The sequence below is a fragment of the Phyllostomus hastatus genome, unplaced genomic scaffold (genome assembly GCF_019186645.2).
Source record: "Phyllostomus hastatus isolate PE091 unplaced genomic scaffold, TTU_PhHast_1.1 phas_contig_29, whole genome shotgun sequence".
NCBI lineage: Eukaryota > Metazoa > Chordata > Mammalia > Chiroptera > Phyllostomidae > Phyllostomus > Phyllostomus hastatus.
The window spans coordinates 41,362,170-41,375,529 of record NW_025333835.1 but is presented as its reverse complement, the minus strand read 5'-3'; the positions used below and the strand labels follow the sequence as shown (position 1 = coordinate 41,375,529).

Sequence of the window (13,360 nt, the reverse complement as noted above, 5' to 3'; positions counted from 1 at the left end):
CGCCTGCCCTCTCTGTGAGTTATTAAAGGCATTTCTCTTCCCTGCCCGTCCTGGAGAGCAGCGTTTTCGACCTTTTTCATCTCATGGCACACGCAAACTACTTACTGAAATTCTGCAGCATACCAAAAAATATATCGTTTGTCAGTCTGACAAATAGGTAGGATTTTGACTGATTTACAAAGTAATAATAATAATAAGGATAATAATAATTATAGTAATTAACCTACGGTTTTTGTCCCAAAGTGACTTTAAAAAATCAGGTTATATAGTAGGATTTCTGGTATCAAAAAATTAACCAATCAGATGCAAACCCATTATGCAACGTGACCAATAAGATACAACTATCTTATATGGCCTATATATTTATGGTTCAAGACAGGGCGTTCACACCAGATGGCTATTGCTGTGTTAGCTGTTCTCATTTTTTATCTGACAATCTAAGGGAAAAGAGGTGAGTGCCCCTGACTCCATAGTCAGGTATTGCATGTTTTAAAAATTCTTGCTACATACCACTTGAAAATCACCTCTTTAAAGAAGAGATAATGATTGATTTGAGAGAAGTAACCTTGATTAACCACTGCTGTGGAAACGTTTGGCCTCAGTGTGGTCTATTTTGCCAAGGCAAAAATAGGATTAGATGTTCTGTATGAAAATGCTTTATAAATTGCAGAGGAAAAAAAATAGCCTCTTTTCATGCACTCAGCAAATGTTGCCTCTCACATAACAAGGTGCTTAAGTGGCATGACAAAGCAGAGAAAAGCAAACCGGATATCAAGAGGAGGCTGCATTGTTCTCTCCTGGTTAGAGCTTAGGAAACATGGAAGGGTCACGAGACACAGTGATAATGTCCGACAGGATGACAGGGGCCTGCAGACTGGGCAGTCCCTCACATTTGGAAGGTGACTCGGCAGAAATATGTCACTCTGCAGACTTTTTTCAGGAAGACTCACCCATTTGGAATTAGAATCTTCTAGAAGGCTTGGGTGCCTGGCCTGGCCCCTTACTATTTTCCATTCCACTCAGAACCTTGCTATATGCCCGCCCTCTGTCAAGATCCTTCAAGTCTCCAGGATTACTTCCACCGTTTGTGGAAATGAAGACAATGGTAGTTACCTCCTATGGTCGCTGGGAGGATTAAAAGGAATAATGTGTGACAAGAAGCATCTACACAATAAAGCACTTGCTTCTCTCTGCTTTTTTTTTCAGCATCCAAAATATTTCTAACAACAAGGTAGCATCTGGGGTCAGTTCATGTAGCTGGGGCTGGCCAGATGGCCTCTCGTGCGCTTGAACTTCCAGCCCCTGGATCTCACACAGGGCTTGGTGCACCGGTGAGGGGTTCCTGGGGCCTCGCCAAAATGCCTGTGCACCTCGGGACCCTTGTGAGGGCCAGAGAGCAAGACAGTGTCACAGCCCTTGGTGGAGTCCAGGGCCAGTAGGTCCACAGTGAGGATCTTGGCTCCAGCCTTGGGGATGTGGCTCTCTGCGGGGCTGCTCACACAAAGCGCACACACCTTCAGTTTGGGCACCTCCTGGGCACGCACATCTTCAGCTACAGTCCCTGCAACTGCGGTGGTTTTGCCCTCCTCGCCAGGAAGCCTCATCTTCTGCATCATCCCAGAAAGGGACAGGGTGGCCCGTTGGTGCGACTCAGAAACAACCTCTTCAGCGCCGGTTGCTTGCCAGCGGAGTTGGCTCGTCTGGTCAGGAGCCTGTGCAGCGTGGCAAGCAGCCTTGGTGGGTGTCCTGGCCCTCGGGCTCCTCGGCGCTGAACCTTTCGGTCTAAGTTGTGGCGGATGCCTAGTCCCACAATGGTGCCTTCTCTTTCTCCCCTCTGCTCGACACCTATGCCCCATGAGATAGGGCAGTGCCCAAAAAAGGCTGGGATGCCAAGGGGACACCTACAATTCAATTTGTTATTCTATCCCAAAGCAGCCCGCTGTACTGTCCAATGACCAATGGGTGCTGAATCTACATACGTAATGATGAAAGTCTAAATGTTGGCATTATTGTATTCAGTTTATCTGGCCCATACCTGTGAATCTTTCTGCCCTATCCTCCAACACACACGCACACAGGCACACACACACTCACAGATTGAGTGACTGATTCAGTCTGATTTTTCCCGGCACAGGTAGCTCCCCCTCCACAGCAGCAGTGAGCCTCCTTCTGAAGTCTTGCTTGATTGCCATCTGCGACTGTCTTTCAGCTTCACTGAGAGGTCGCTGCACCTAAAACGTGTCCATGGAAACCTGAACAGGGCTGCAGCCATCCGCCGCCACCCCGTCGGTGGATGCCTGTGGCTGCCCTGGAGGCGGCAGGGAGGGCTCCAAGGGGTTGTAAGTCCCACTTTTCTCACCTGAGTGTGCCCTTTATCGGCGAAGGGAAGTTGGAGTGAAGAGTAGCACGAAGCGGCAAACGGGCGGACCAAGGGTGCCACACAAGCCTTGTCTTTGCTGGTGAGTCCCACTGGGAATCAGAACTCCAGGGTTCCTTTGTAGCTACCTCCTGACACAGCTCAACAGGGGCAGGAAAAGCGAGTCTCTGGCTCCTGCACGCACCTCTCTTTTAGACCGTTTGTGGTACTAGCCAGCTTCACTCAGTGTAATCCTCTGCCATCGTTCTAAATCCCCCTTAAAAAGCCAAGCTCACCCGCACAGCATTAACACTGATACTCTTTGAACATATTAGAGGAATGCGCCACAGGCTCTCAAAGACATTCTGAAAATGGAGTACCAGAAAAGTCTGAAAATTAGAATATGTGTGCAGTCTTCAGGCCAATGGGTTTGAAAGGCAACATTTATGTGGAAGGTATATTTGATCTGCTTGCATAAAAGACTCAGTCATGTACATAGAACTATTTCTACAAAAACACATCAACAACTTTGCTTTTTGAGTAGGACCTAGGCACCGAGGACCTGCTCAGGACTGTTTCAGGTGAATTCAGGAACTGAAAAGACACTTCAACACGGCTTCTTTCTTCTGTGAGAGCAAGAACGTTCAGTGTCGGATAGTGTGGGTTACGAACTCGATGTCCAGAGAACAGGCGTGTTCAGTGTTGGATGGCGCCTATTCGGAGTGAAAGGGATTAGAAGAAAGGAAAGCGTGGGCCCCAGACGGGCAAGGGAAGCTTCAAGAAGGAGACTGAGATGGACCTGGCGAGAAGACTTGAGGGGTTGCTGCCAGAGGAACGGGAGAAGACAGCCCCAGAAGCCGTGTGGCGGGCGCTTGGGGACGGGCCCTGGGCTGCCGCGGGCTCGTATAGTGGGGAGAGAGGAATAAGGACAGAGTCTGGTCAAGTGTCAGGGCGCCTCTGCAGGTGGGGGCGGAGCTGAGCATGTGACGCCTTACGGCAGAGGAGATCATTACAGACGTTGGATTGGAGCAGGAGACAGGTCACAAGACAAGACATGTCTTGGGACAATTAAATGAAAAATCACATTGGGGGTTTAGAGCAGAGAGTAGAGGATACTATTTTAATAATCAAGCCATGGGAAGCCTCGATTAGACATATTTTCCTCAGAATTCTGATAACATTTACCTCTGTTATTTATTTGCCTGTGTGTACAACCTGTGTGATGGTCATCTTTTTTCAGCATTTCACGAGATCACACACCTTCTCCACCAGACTACATACAGGGACTATATTACATACTTATACTTTTTCATGCACTTACATGCTCCTAAGATTATCTACCTACAGTTGGAAAACAAGAAAAGCAAGCAAAATGACTTGCATGACTAAATTAGAATTTTTTAAAATCTTGGTAAGAGACAGAAAAGCCAGGGGAGATAGTCAAAGGTATGTCCCAACTTTCTAACCAAGGGGTTAAAATAACGACAGCATGCTTAGAACAGAGTTTGCTGTCGGGAACGTTGATGAGTTAAGCTTTAGCTGCGTCGATGTCCAGTAGGAATACCATGTCAGCTTTTGCAAACCAAGGGTATAGTTGAGAAACCGTCCATGCTTGTGCTTCCACTGACCACTGTTTCTTCTCACGACAGTACCTATTATGACATCATTGATTACCTACCTATTCCCTTCGCATGAATGCTTTATCTTTGCAAATATGGTGGATGCAGGACCCATGTCTACTTTATCTCTGTAGATAAAGTGCTGTTTGATTTTCTCCAACACACTTCAGCACCGTGCACCGCACAGGTAGGTTGTCAATAAACATTTGTTATGTGAATGAGCAGACTGACCACTGTTCATCACGGTGTCTCAGCCTGAGAGGTATTGACAGGTTGTGTTGGACATTTCTCTGCTGGGGGAGCTGTTCTGGGCACTGTGGGATGTTTAGCGTCATCTCTGGTCTCTACAGACTAGATGTCAGTAATATCTTCACGGCCAAGTTGTGACAACTGAAAGTATCTCCAGACATTGTCAAATGTTGTCCCCTCAGGGATGACATCAGCCCTGGTTGGAGAGCCACTGGGTTAGATAGATGCTGGATTGGAGATATCAATTCAAGAGTCATTCGATGCTTAAGTCTCAATAAGAAATGGAACCTAGAAAAGAAATAGCTGGTGGCTAAGAACAAAGCTCTGGGCAACGAGAAGGAAATTAGGGTGGAGAGGGGGCAGCTAGCAAGGGAGTATCCAGACGATTTGCTCATTCCAGGACGCCCTTGCCTGTGTCTAGTACACAGTGTCTGCCAGTACTCTCCAACGGAAACATGCATGCAAGCCACAGATGTCATTTTAAATTCCCTAGTCGTCCTATTTAAAAGAGTTAAAATATAAGCTAATGAAGTTAATTTTAATAGTCTATTTAATTTAATGATCTGTATCCAAAATTTTACCATCTCAACATGTAATCAGTGTATACGACTATCCATGACCTATTTTACTTGTTTTGTATGAAGTCTTTGAGGTCTCACATGTGCTTTACGCTTAGAGCCTGTCTCAGTTTGATGACCCATTTCGAGTGCTCTGTGACCGCCTGAGACTGGGCCCACCCTGTGGGATGGGATCAGACAATTCAGTCAAGTTAAATAAACATTTTCTGGTCCCTTGAACTGACGTTATTATCTTTTTCATAAAGGGAGCTACCCAGGCTGGTGACAGGTCGGGAAGCTTTATAAATGTGCTGCATACTTTGTAAATAGCAGGTGTCGCTCTGTTCGGCATGGAGCTCCGTGAATCCTGGTAAATGCATCGAGTTACATAACCGTCGCAGCCAGAGAGAGAACAGCTCTCTCACCCCTGAAATTCCCTTGTGCTGCTCTTTCGGAGTCAGATTCTCCCCCACCCCTACTTCCAATTTTCTTCTTTCCTTAGGAGTAGGATTCTCTGCTCTTACCAAAAAATAAATGCAAGGAAAAGGAGACGCGAGAAACAAGCACAGCAGGGAAGACACGGCCCTGGTCATGGCGAGCACACCCTTTTCCAAAGCTCACGTGCCAGGAGACCCACATTACCTGAAGTCACACGAGCCCACTCGGAGAGGGGGGCCCTGGGTTTTCTCCCCCCCGTTCATCTGTCATCCCTCTGCAGGTTACAGGAATAGGAAGGCCTCTCCCAGAACACTCCGTGTGACAGATGGCAGAGCTGCACCGGGAGAGACCAGAGAGGAATGCGGGCAGGCACCCCACAGGTGAGGCCTTCCCCTGGCTCAGAGACGGGGGACTCAACCCGGGGCCTGACGCCTGCCAGAGCGAACCTCCACTCCAGTTTCTGGGTTCTCGACTGTCCCTCCCTTTTCATGGCCTCTTTGCTTTACACAGGAGAGACCCTGAGGAAAAAAAAAAAAAACAGCCCTTCTGTGCATGCGCAACTCCTGGCGTGGACAGGCCCAGACCGCGGCTCTCGTCAACGTGTCGACGACCTGGCTAGTGCCCAGCACCACGAGGGCGGGTGTCCTCGGGCCAACTGACAGCGGTGGCTCTGGCTTTGCCGTGCCCCTCAGCACTTGCATTCTGTTCAGCGCCGGGGGAGCAGATGGGAAGAGGCGCATGGAAGCACCTCCCGCACATACATGTCACTCTGGGCGCCCAGGTGGGGAAGGGGAAGGTGGTCCGTGTGCTTGATGTCGTTCCAGGAACACACGCCTCCCGTGCTGTCCTTAGAGTCGAGCTCCAGAAATCGAGCGCTGCGAGTCGTGTGCGCACCCGCGGACACACACAGACACAGCATACCACAGGCGAGCACGGTGCCCTCGGTCCCCATTATCGCTCGTGTGTCTGTGCCATTTGCCATTGTAACGGTGCAGTTCTGGCCCTCAGGGTGTCTGTTCTTGGACATCTCCTTCATGCTCGGCACACTTTATAGATTTCTCCGAATACTTCTTTCTATCATCCACTCTCCCTCACATAAATAAGAAGTTCTGAAAACAAATCAAGAGATGGTGATAACCATAAAGGGCGGCGCTGACCTAAATGCATTGATCGGCCAAGTACTCTGAGTAAAATTATGTTGTAAAGGGGAAGTCATGAGCCATTCTAGCAGAACCAGAAAATCCCTTTCAGCTCGTATGTTAACCTTGTACCACATACCCCCCATCACTTCTCAGCAACACGCAGGCACTGGAGAACCTGGGGGCCGGCGAAAAGGTTGCGTGTCTGCAATGGGTGGCTCTCGACTAGTTTAGCAGAGTCCCTTCAAGTCTACTGTGTCACTCAACACAATCGAGCGTCCTCACCAGCATGCACGTGGAAAGGGGCGCTGTCCCGTGTACACGGGGACTTCCTAGGCGAAGAAGAAAAAGGGGGCAGTGACAGAGGCACAACTGTGTGTTCACAAATTCCCCACTCGTCTCCCTCTTGGGCGTGTGGGAAGGCAACCTGTTCCCAGTCTCCTCTGCTGACGGGACCCCGGCTAAGGAGAGGTGGCCTGGAAGCGTTCCTGCCCCTTCCAGGTCCAACCCCTAAAACCACCCATTGAAACCACCGTACATACTCCCCTAATGGGCAACCAAATACAGGACGCCATAGGAGACTGTGAAGCCACTCAGTGGAAGGAACCTGGGTGTCTGCTTGGGCAGAGCCTCTACCTCCAGTCCTCACTGCAGGGGGCTGTGAGGTGAGTAAGAAATAAGACTTTGAGTCCCTGAGCTTCTGGAGTTGTTGGTGACAGCATTTTTCATTTTCTAATCAATGGTATCACAGGTACTGGCCACCTGACTCCCGACTTTCCTCGCCTCTTGTCTGCAACCCTGTCCAGAGTTCCTACTGTTCAGTTTGCTGCTGTCTGTCATCCAGTTTTCATTTGCCTGGTTGGCTCTCCAGGGGGCAGTCATTAGCAACAGCTTAGGTCCCCAATATCACCAGGGCAACAGAGCAGTCACGTGCTTGTCAGAGAGTGATGGGTGGTGGGCTGGAAAATGTTGAGCATGTTATTATATGCATATATATGTAAGTATGTAAGTCTATTACCAATTTTACTAATGTTAAGAATATATAGCACGTCATTTACAAGTAATAAAACGTACAGTAGCCAATTGATTCTCACAGAATGCTTTCATAGATTTTTGCCAAACTCTTGTATCCACAGGCAACCTAGTATTGCAATTCAATCGTGAATTGGCCAAGTCGTGTCTCGATCTGCTAATTCTCTTCCTAATACATTTACTGTCACCAAATTGGATATCAAGTCTATGGTTAAACCCTTTCTCAGCCTCAAACCAATTCTGTTCATCAAATGAAAGTTTTTTCAATTTCAGTATTACGTATATGGGAAGCTCACTCATTTGTCAATTCCATGAATATTTTTTTGCTGAACTAGATCACAGTTTTTGAATCCCAGAAAAATATTTTTACAAGTTCTCATGCTAGTCTCATGTAATAGCTACACACATGATTCCCTTTTATGTTCAAGCTGTGTTATTAATAGTTGATCAGTTTCTTCAGTCTAGATCGGGGGCTGGCAGACATTTTGGTAAAGGGCCAGATAGTAAATATTTTAGGATTTGTGAGTCAGATGGCCGTTCTCATCCCATCCCAACTCTGCCACTGTACAAAAGCAGCTACAGACAGCACATAAACAAATGGGCATGACAGTTTTCCAGTAAAATTTTACAAAAACAGACCGTTGGCTGAATCTGGCCCACTGGCTGTGTTTGCCAAACTCTGTCTAGGTGATCAATAAAACAATGAACCAAGCCTTGATGTGTCCAATTTGCTAATTTGTTTGGTGTAAATACTGCCACTACAGTCAATTTCAGACTGACGTGTGATGTCATGGAATGCAGAGTTGGGAAGAGACGGGTGTTAGCAGAGCATCATGCGACACTTGGATCACAAAGACACAACAGAAATGCCCTGGCCGGTGTGGTTTGCTTGGCTGGAGTGTTGTCTGGTAACCAAGGGTTTGTGAGTTTGATTCCCTATCGGGACACTTGCCTGGGCTGTGGGTTCGGTCCCCAGTCTGGGTGCATGTGATCTCCAGTCTTGGTGTGTCTGATCCCTTGTCTGAGCACGTGCAAGAGGGAGGCAACTGATCAATGTTTCTCTCTCATGTGGATGTTTTTCTCTCCCTCTTCCTTCCTGTCTTTCTAAAAGCAATGAGAAGATGTCCTCGGGTGAGGATAAACAAATACGGTAGAAATAACTGCAGACCGTAGATAACACTAAAGTGTAGTAAATAATTGGGGATACGGAAGTGACACCTTTGTTTTTAATGCAATGGAATTGTAAGATTATATCATTTAATTTTAATAATGTCTGCATTTAACAACTTGCTCACAAAATTCCTGAAAATGTGTTACATGACACCTAATCCCACAGTTTCCCTTCTCCATGGCTGTTGTATGAGAGTAGCAGAATATGTCTCATGGATTTATTTCCCCCTGGGGCCCCGTTAGAGGCGTTGGAAGGTAAATATTGTCGAATCAGTGATCTTGCTCAAAAGATGACGGTCAACACTCAAGACCCAAGGCACCTATTGGTTCTTACTCAAACGTTCAAAATTATTACAGCTTCACTGTGCACCAAAAACATGTTCAATGTTTCCCTTAAACATAGCCTGACTTCAGGTTTTCCTTACTTAAGGCTGGGTATAAAAGATTGTGATATTATATAACAGATCCTATGCCCAGTCTTTCACCCTTTTAAACTATCTACCTCAAGATGAGAAAGTAAAAAACTCAAATATACACGTACTACAGCAAAAGAGATCCTTACCTAGAATATCTATGCATGGGGCAATATGATTTAATTGAAAAGGACTCTAACTCTAGAACCAGAAGAATGTAGGCTCAAATCCCTGCTTTGAAGCATGCTCATTGTATGATGTAAGGTCCATTTTTTAACCTTTTTAAGTCTTAGTCTCTCATTTTGTAAAATAAACCGAGAGGTTGTTATGAAGCTCAAATGTGAAAAAACTATGTGAAGTACCACAATGTTCAGCTTTTATGAAGCATTCAGTAAATAGCAATTATTATTGTTATTCATGGACACTTTTCTATTTCCCCATTAAGTTTTCTGATCATAAAGTTGATACTTAAAAATACTTATTTAAATGCCAATGGTTATTTATATGTTGAATGGTTCAATATTTGGATTGGCAGCTGTGTACTTCACATGTGGAAAATAATAGAATAATTAATAAATAATAATACAAGAATAGACTCTGTCTCGTGTACTCACAACTGTAAACTTACTTTTGCCCTATCCTGTACACACACACACACACACACACACACACACGTTCAATATGTCCTCTTCATTTTCATTATGCACTGGAAACCAACAATTGTGCCGAATAACCAAAAAATTTCAGATCTACAAGACTGAACTGGCAGTTACCAATGACCCATGTGGTGAACTGAACTTCTTTTGCTTTTCAGCTAGATATAAGAAACCAAAAAATGGCATGCTTCCACTTGAAAATAATCCAGTGGCCTGCCACCTCAACCTTTGTCCAACCTGCTTGGGAAAGCCATCCGCCAGGGCCCAGCTGAAGCGAGGTGCTCCGTTTCAGGTTGGCGTCCCCTTGTCTGTTCTGCCTCCCAGATGCATCATGTCAAAGTTGGCCGTGGTGTTAAAAGTTAGAGCATCTATTGCCTCTGACACTTCCACAGAAGCATCCTAAGCTATTTATGCAGACGTTTGAATCATTTCTAGGAAGATTTCTCTGTTTAACTTCAATAAGCACTAGAGAGGTCTAGCCCAGCAGTGCTGAAGGAACGGGCAGGAGTCTTGGTCTGTCAAGCCTAGCTGTCCTTCCCAGTAATCTTCCCCACCCCACCATCCCCCACCCCGCCCACCCCACCCCCAGTGATCTCCTTATCTCCTGCAGCTTCGTGCTGCTCGTAGGGCCACAGTCAGATTCTGATTCACTGTTGCGTTTTTAATCTTCCCAGATTCCCATAGAAACATCCAACCCTAGAGGAGATCCTTGACTTTTAATGCAATCATCTGATTTTATTATTTCATCACTTAGACACCTACCCTGTGAGCAAAACTCAGTTTTTGACCACTTAAAGAGTTTCTGAATTTTTTGAAACTTCAGAAAGTAATTCTTTATTTTCTAAAGTATTTAAAGGAAGCTCTTAAGTACACATAAAATGGGACCTGATATGTAAAAATTCTAAACACATTATTTGTAAGGACGTATGCTTATTTTACAAAGTTCAATGTCATCATATTAATAGATAAACTTGATACATTTTGTGAAACTATTTTCTTCATCCTACTTTGCACACAGAGTTGAAAAATAACTGCATGCGTATTTGCTATGACTTCTCCTCACAGGCAGAATAAAACAGTCACCAGGCCCAATACTGGTCAACGAGCTACCCAAAGGAAGAAAATAAGTGACTATCTTTCTTTATGTTCCATTTTTTATTTCCTTTTTCGTTCCAAACAATATGTACTTAAACATGGCGTCTGTTTGCTACATTTTGGTAATCAGATACCTTATGACAAGGTATTGTTCTTGAACTATTAGCTGTATTTTGTTTCCTGTATATTTTAATTCCAAGCACACGGCAAGGTCTTTGTGTTTTCTTGCCTAGTGATAGTTTGAAGAACGGAAAACAAAAGCCCTTAACTCTTCCTGCTTTTTGAGAGAGCAGGAAACACAGGACGGAGACCCCTTGGGCTTCCCGGAGGAGACCCATGGGAGGGGCCCCATTTAAGAGAAAATATGTGTGAGGTGAACAGGGGAATAGTCCTTAGCAGTGGGCTTTGGGATACTTCATCAGAAACATCCAGTGTGAGCAAAAACTGGTTTGGTGGTTTGGAGAGAAAAGTGATTTTTTAAAAAGATTTTATTTATTTTTAGAGAGAGGGGAAAGGAAGGAGAGAGAGGGAGACAGAAACATCAGTGTGTGGTTGCCCCTCATACACCCCCTACTGGGGACCCACTACAACCCAGGCATGTGCCCTGACTGGGAATCGAACTGGAGACCCTTTGGTTTGCAGGCCCGTGATCAATCCATTGAGCCATATTAGCCAGGGAAAGAAATGGTATTTGTAACCCCGGAGATCATGAGGATGGAGCAAGTGATCTTTGGGTTGCAGGGGCCACTCGTGACAGCAGCACAGGGGCAGACACAGACAGGGGACTCCTCACAAGCAGTGCTCTCTCTGGACACCTCTCCTAACAGGTGGATGAAACTCTACCGAGGCAGGAAAGTAGATACAGAGAGAGAGAGAGAGAGAGAGAGATAGATAGATAGATAGACAGACAGACTTTTCCCCTTCCTCTTTAAAGATAAAAATATGTGAATGTATTAATATACATTCAATATATACATTTCCAATACAACTTACTTGAGCTGCACAACTGGATGTACATAGGCACCCGAAAGGATAAGGAAACAAAAAAAAATAGTATGTAGGAAAAATCCTGTAGTTCAAAAGAAGGGCAGCATCCGAATTATCAGAGGAAACATTCTCTGTTGAAACAGATTATGCACCCAGCAAAGTCCAGGAGAAAACTTGTTCTTAAAATCTAATTTGTATCTTCAATATGATTTCCCAAGATCTTATATAAACAAAAAAATGAAAAAAAGCACGAACAGGGAAGATGACTTTCAGAGGGAAATTTTTACACTAAAAATGACAAATGCAGCGGCGGCCCCGAAGAACAGAATGAATAGTACACCAAGATATTAGATAAACAGCCTGAGAAATCCTCCTAGGGCAAAAAACAAACAAACAAAACCCACAATTAAGGACTCTAAGTGAACTATAAAAGGTAAAGAAATCCAAGTGATTGATTTTATGTGTGTGTGTGTGTGTGTGTGTGTGTGTGTATAGTAAAACAGGGCTTTTATTCTATTTCCCTACAGAAAAACAGTAACAGAAAATAAATATATTCATATGCATCTCTCTATACGTGGAGGGCAGTGGAGGGGGTGGGGGGAGGGAGGAAGGAGAAAGGAGGGGCTCTGACCAGGGGTGAACTATCAGGTGATCCACGCCAAGTACGTCTTGTCTGTTCTCACGCTACGAGCCCACGATGCATGCAGACCCCTCACATGCATTTCAGGCCTAACAATGGAGAAAATGGGGCTCAGACTAAAGTAAGGCTGGTGAGGGACGACCCATCCAACTTCCACCCTACGGACAAACGCCCCTCACCGTCCCAGCTGGCCACTTTGGGACCAAGAATAGAAAGCTGGGAAGGCATGGGGTGGAGGGAGAGAGGCCAAGTCTCTTCCCAGATGTCTGGGACTCTTCCTTCATTTCTAAATAACTGGTAGTAAGAGTGTCATCAGTACCGTTTAGTCAGGAGAGTGAGCCAGTAAGAATTAAATGACAGACTGTTGGTGATCATTTGAACTAATCCAGAGACTCTGCAATGAAGCAGGCCCCTATGTGGCCTAGAGATCCTCAGAAGCCTTGATAGCCCTTGACCAAGGAAACCCCCACGGCTTCTGAACTGTTGCGTGAGCTGCCCAAACAAGAAGCTGTGCAGTTCCAAGTGCTATCACCTCTGACCATGACCTTGATTTGAGGTCCAAGTGTACAGACTGTTTTTGTCCAGCCCCTGACCTCCCTACCCACCCTGGCCTGATGGCCTGACCAGCAGGCACACCCCTTGGTTTTGGCCTCCGTAGCCATGGTTCTGGGGAGCAACTGTGACCTTCTGTGTGGTGCTCCACCCTCCCCCCAAACCCCATCAAAGTCAATTTTGAACACATGTCACGCCCTATATTTTAAGTTAAATTGTCCCACTGTTATCTTCCAATTTCTACAAAATTTGGTAACAGGTAGAAAAAGGTATTTATAGGGATTTCCCCTATTAAATATATTTTTCCACTAGCATTTTGAAAAAATGAAAACACCCTTAATACAATAAAATTGTGAAGATCTGAGTGATAGCATTGCAGATGGTTACTCTCTGGGTTTTATGAAATGTTATTTAGTAAAGGTAAGGTTGAATACATTAGAAAGCAACTGAGTCACAG

At 45.4% G+C, this 13,360-nt stretch overlaps 1 protein-coding gene across 1 annotated transcript; it reads right to left on the bottom strand.

Moving 5' to 3' along the window:
• Nucleotides 1-1,244: 1,244 nt before the first annotated feature.
• On the bottom strand, nucleotides 1,245-6,255 carry LOC123818783 (60S ribosomal protein L18-like). Its single transcript, XM_045839044.1, is given in 3 exon segments — nucleotides 1,245-1,630; nucleotides 1,633-1,845; nucleotides 6,141-6,255. Coding segments are annotated over 3 exon segments (714 nt in total).
• Between the last annotated feature and the right edge of the window lie 7,105 nt (nucleotides 6,256-13,360).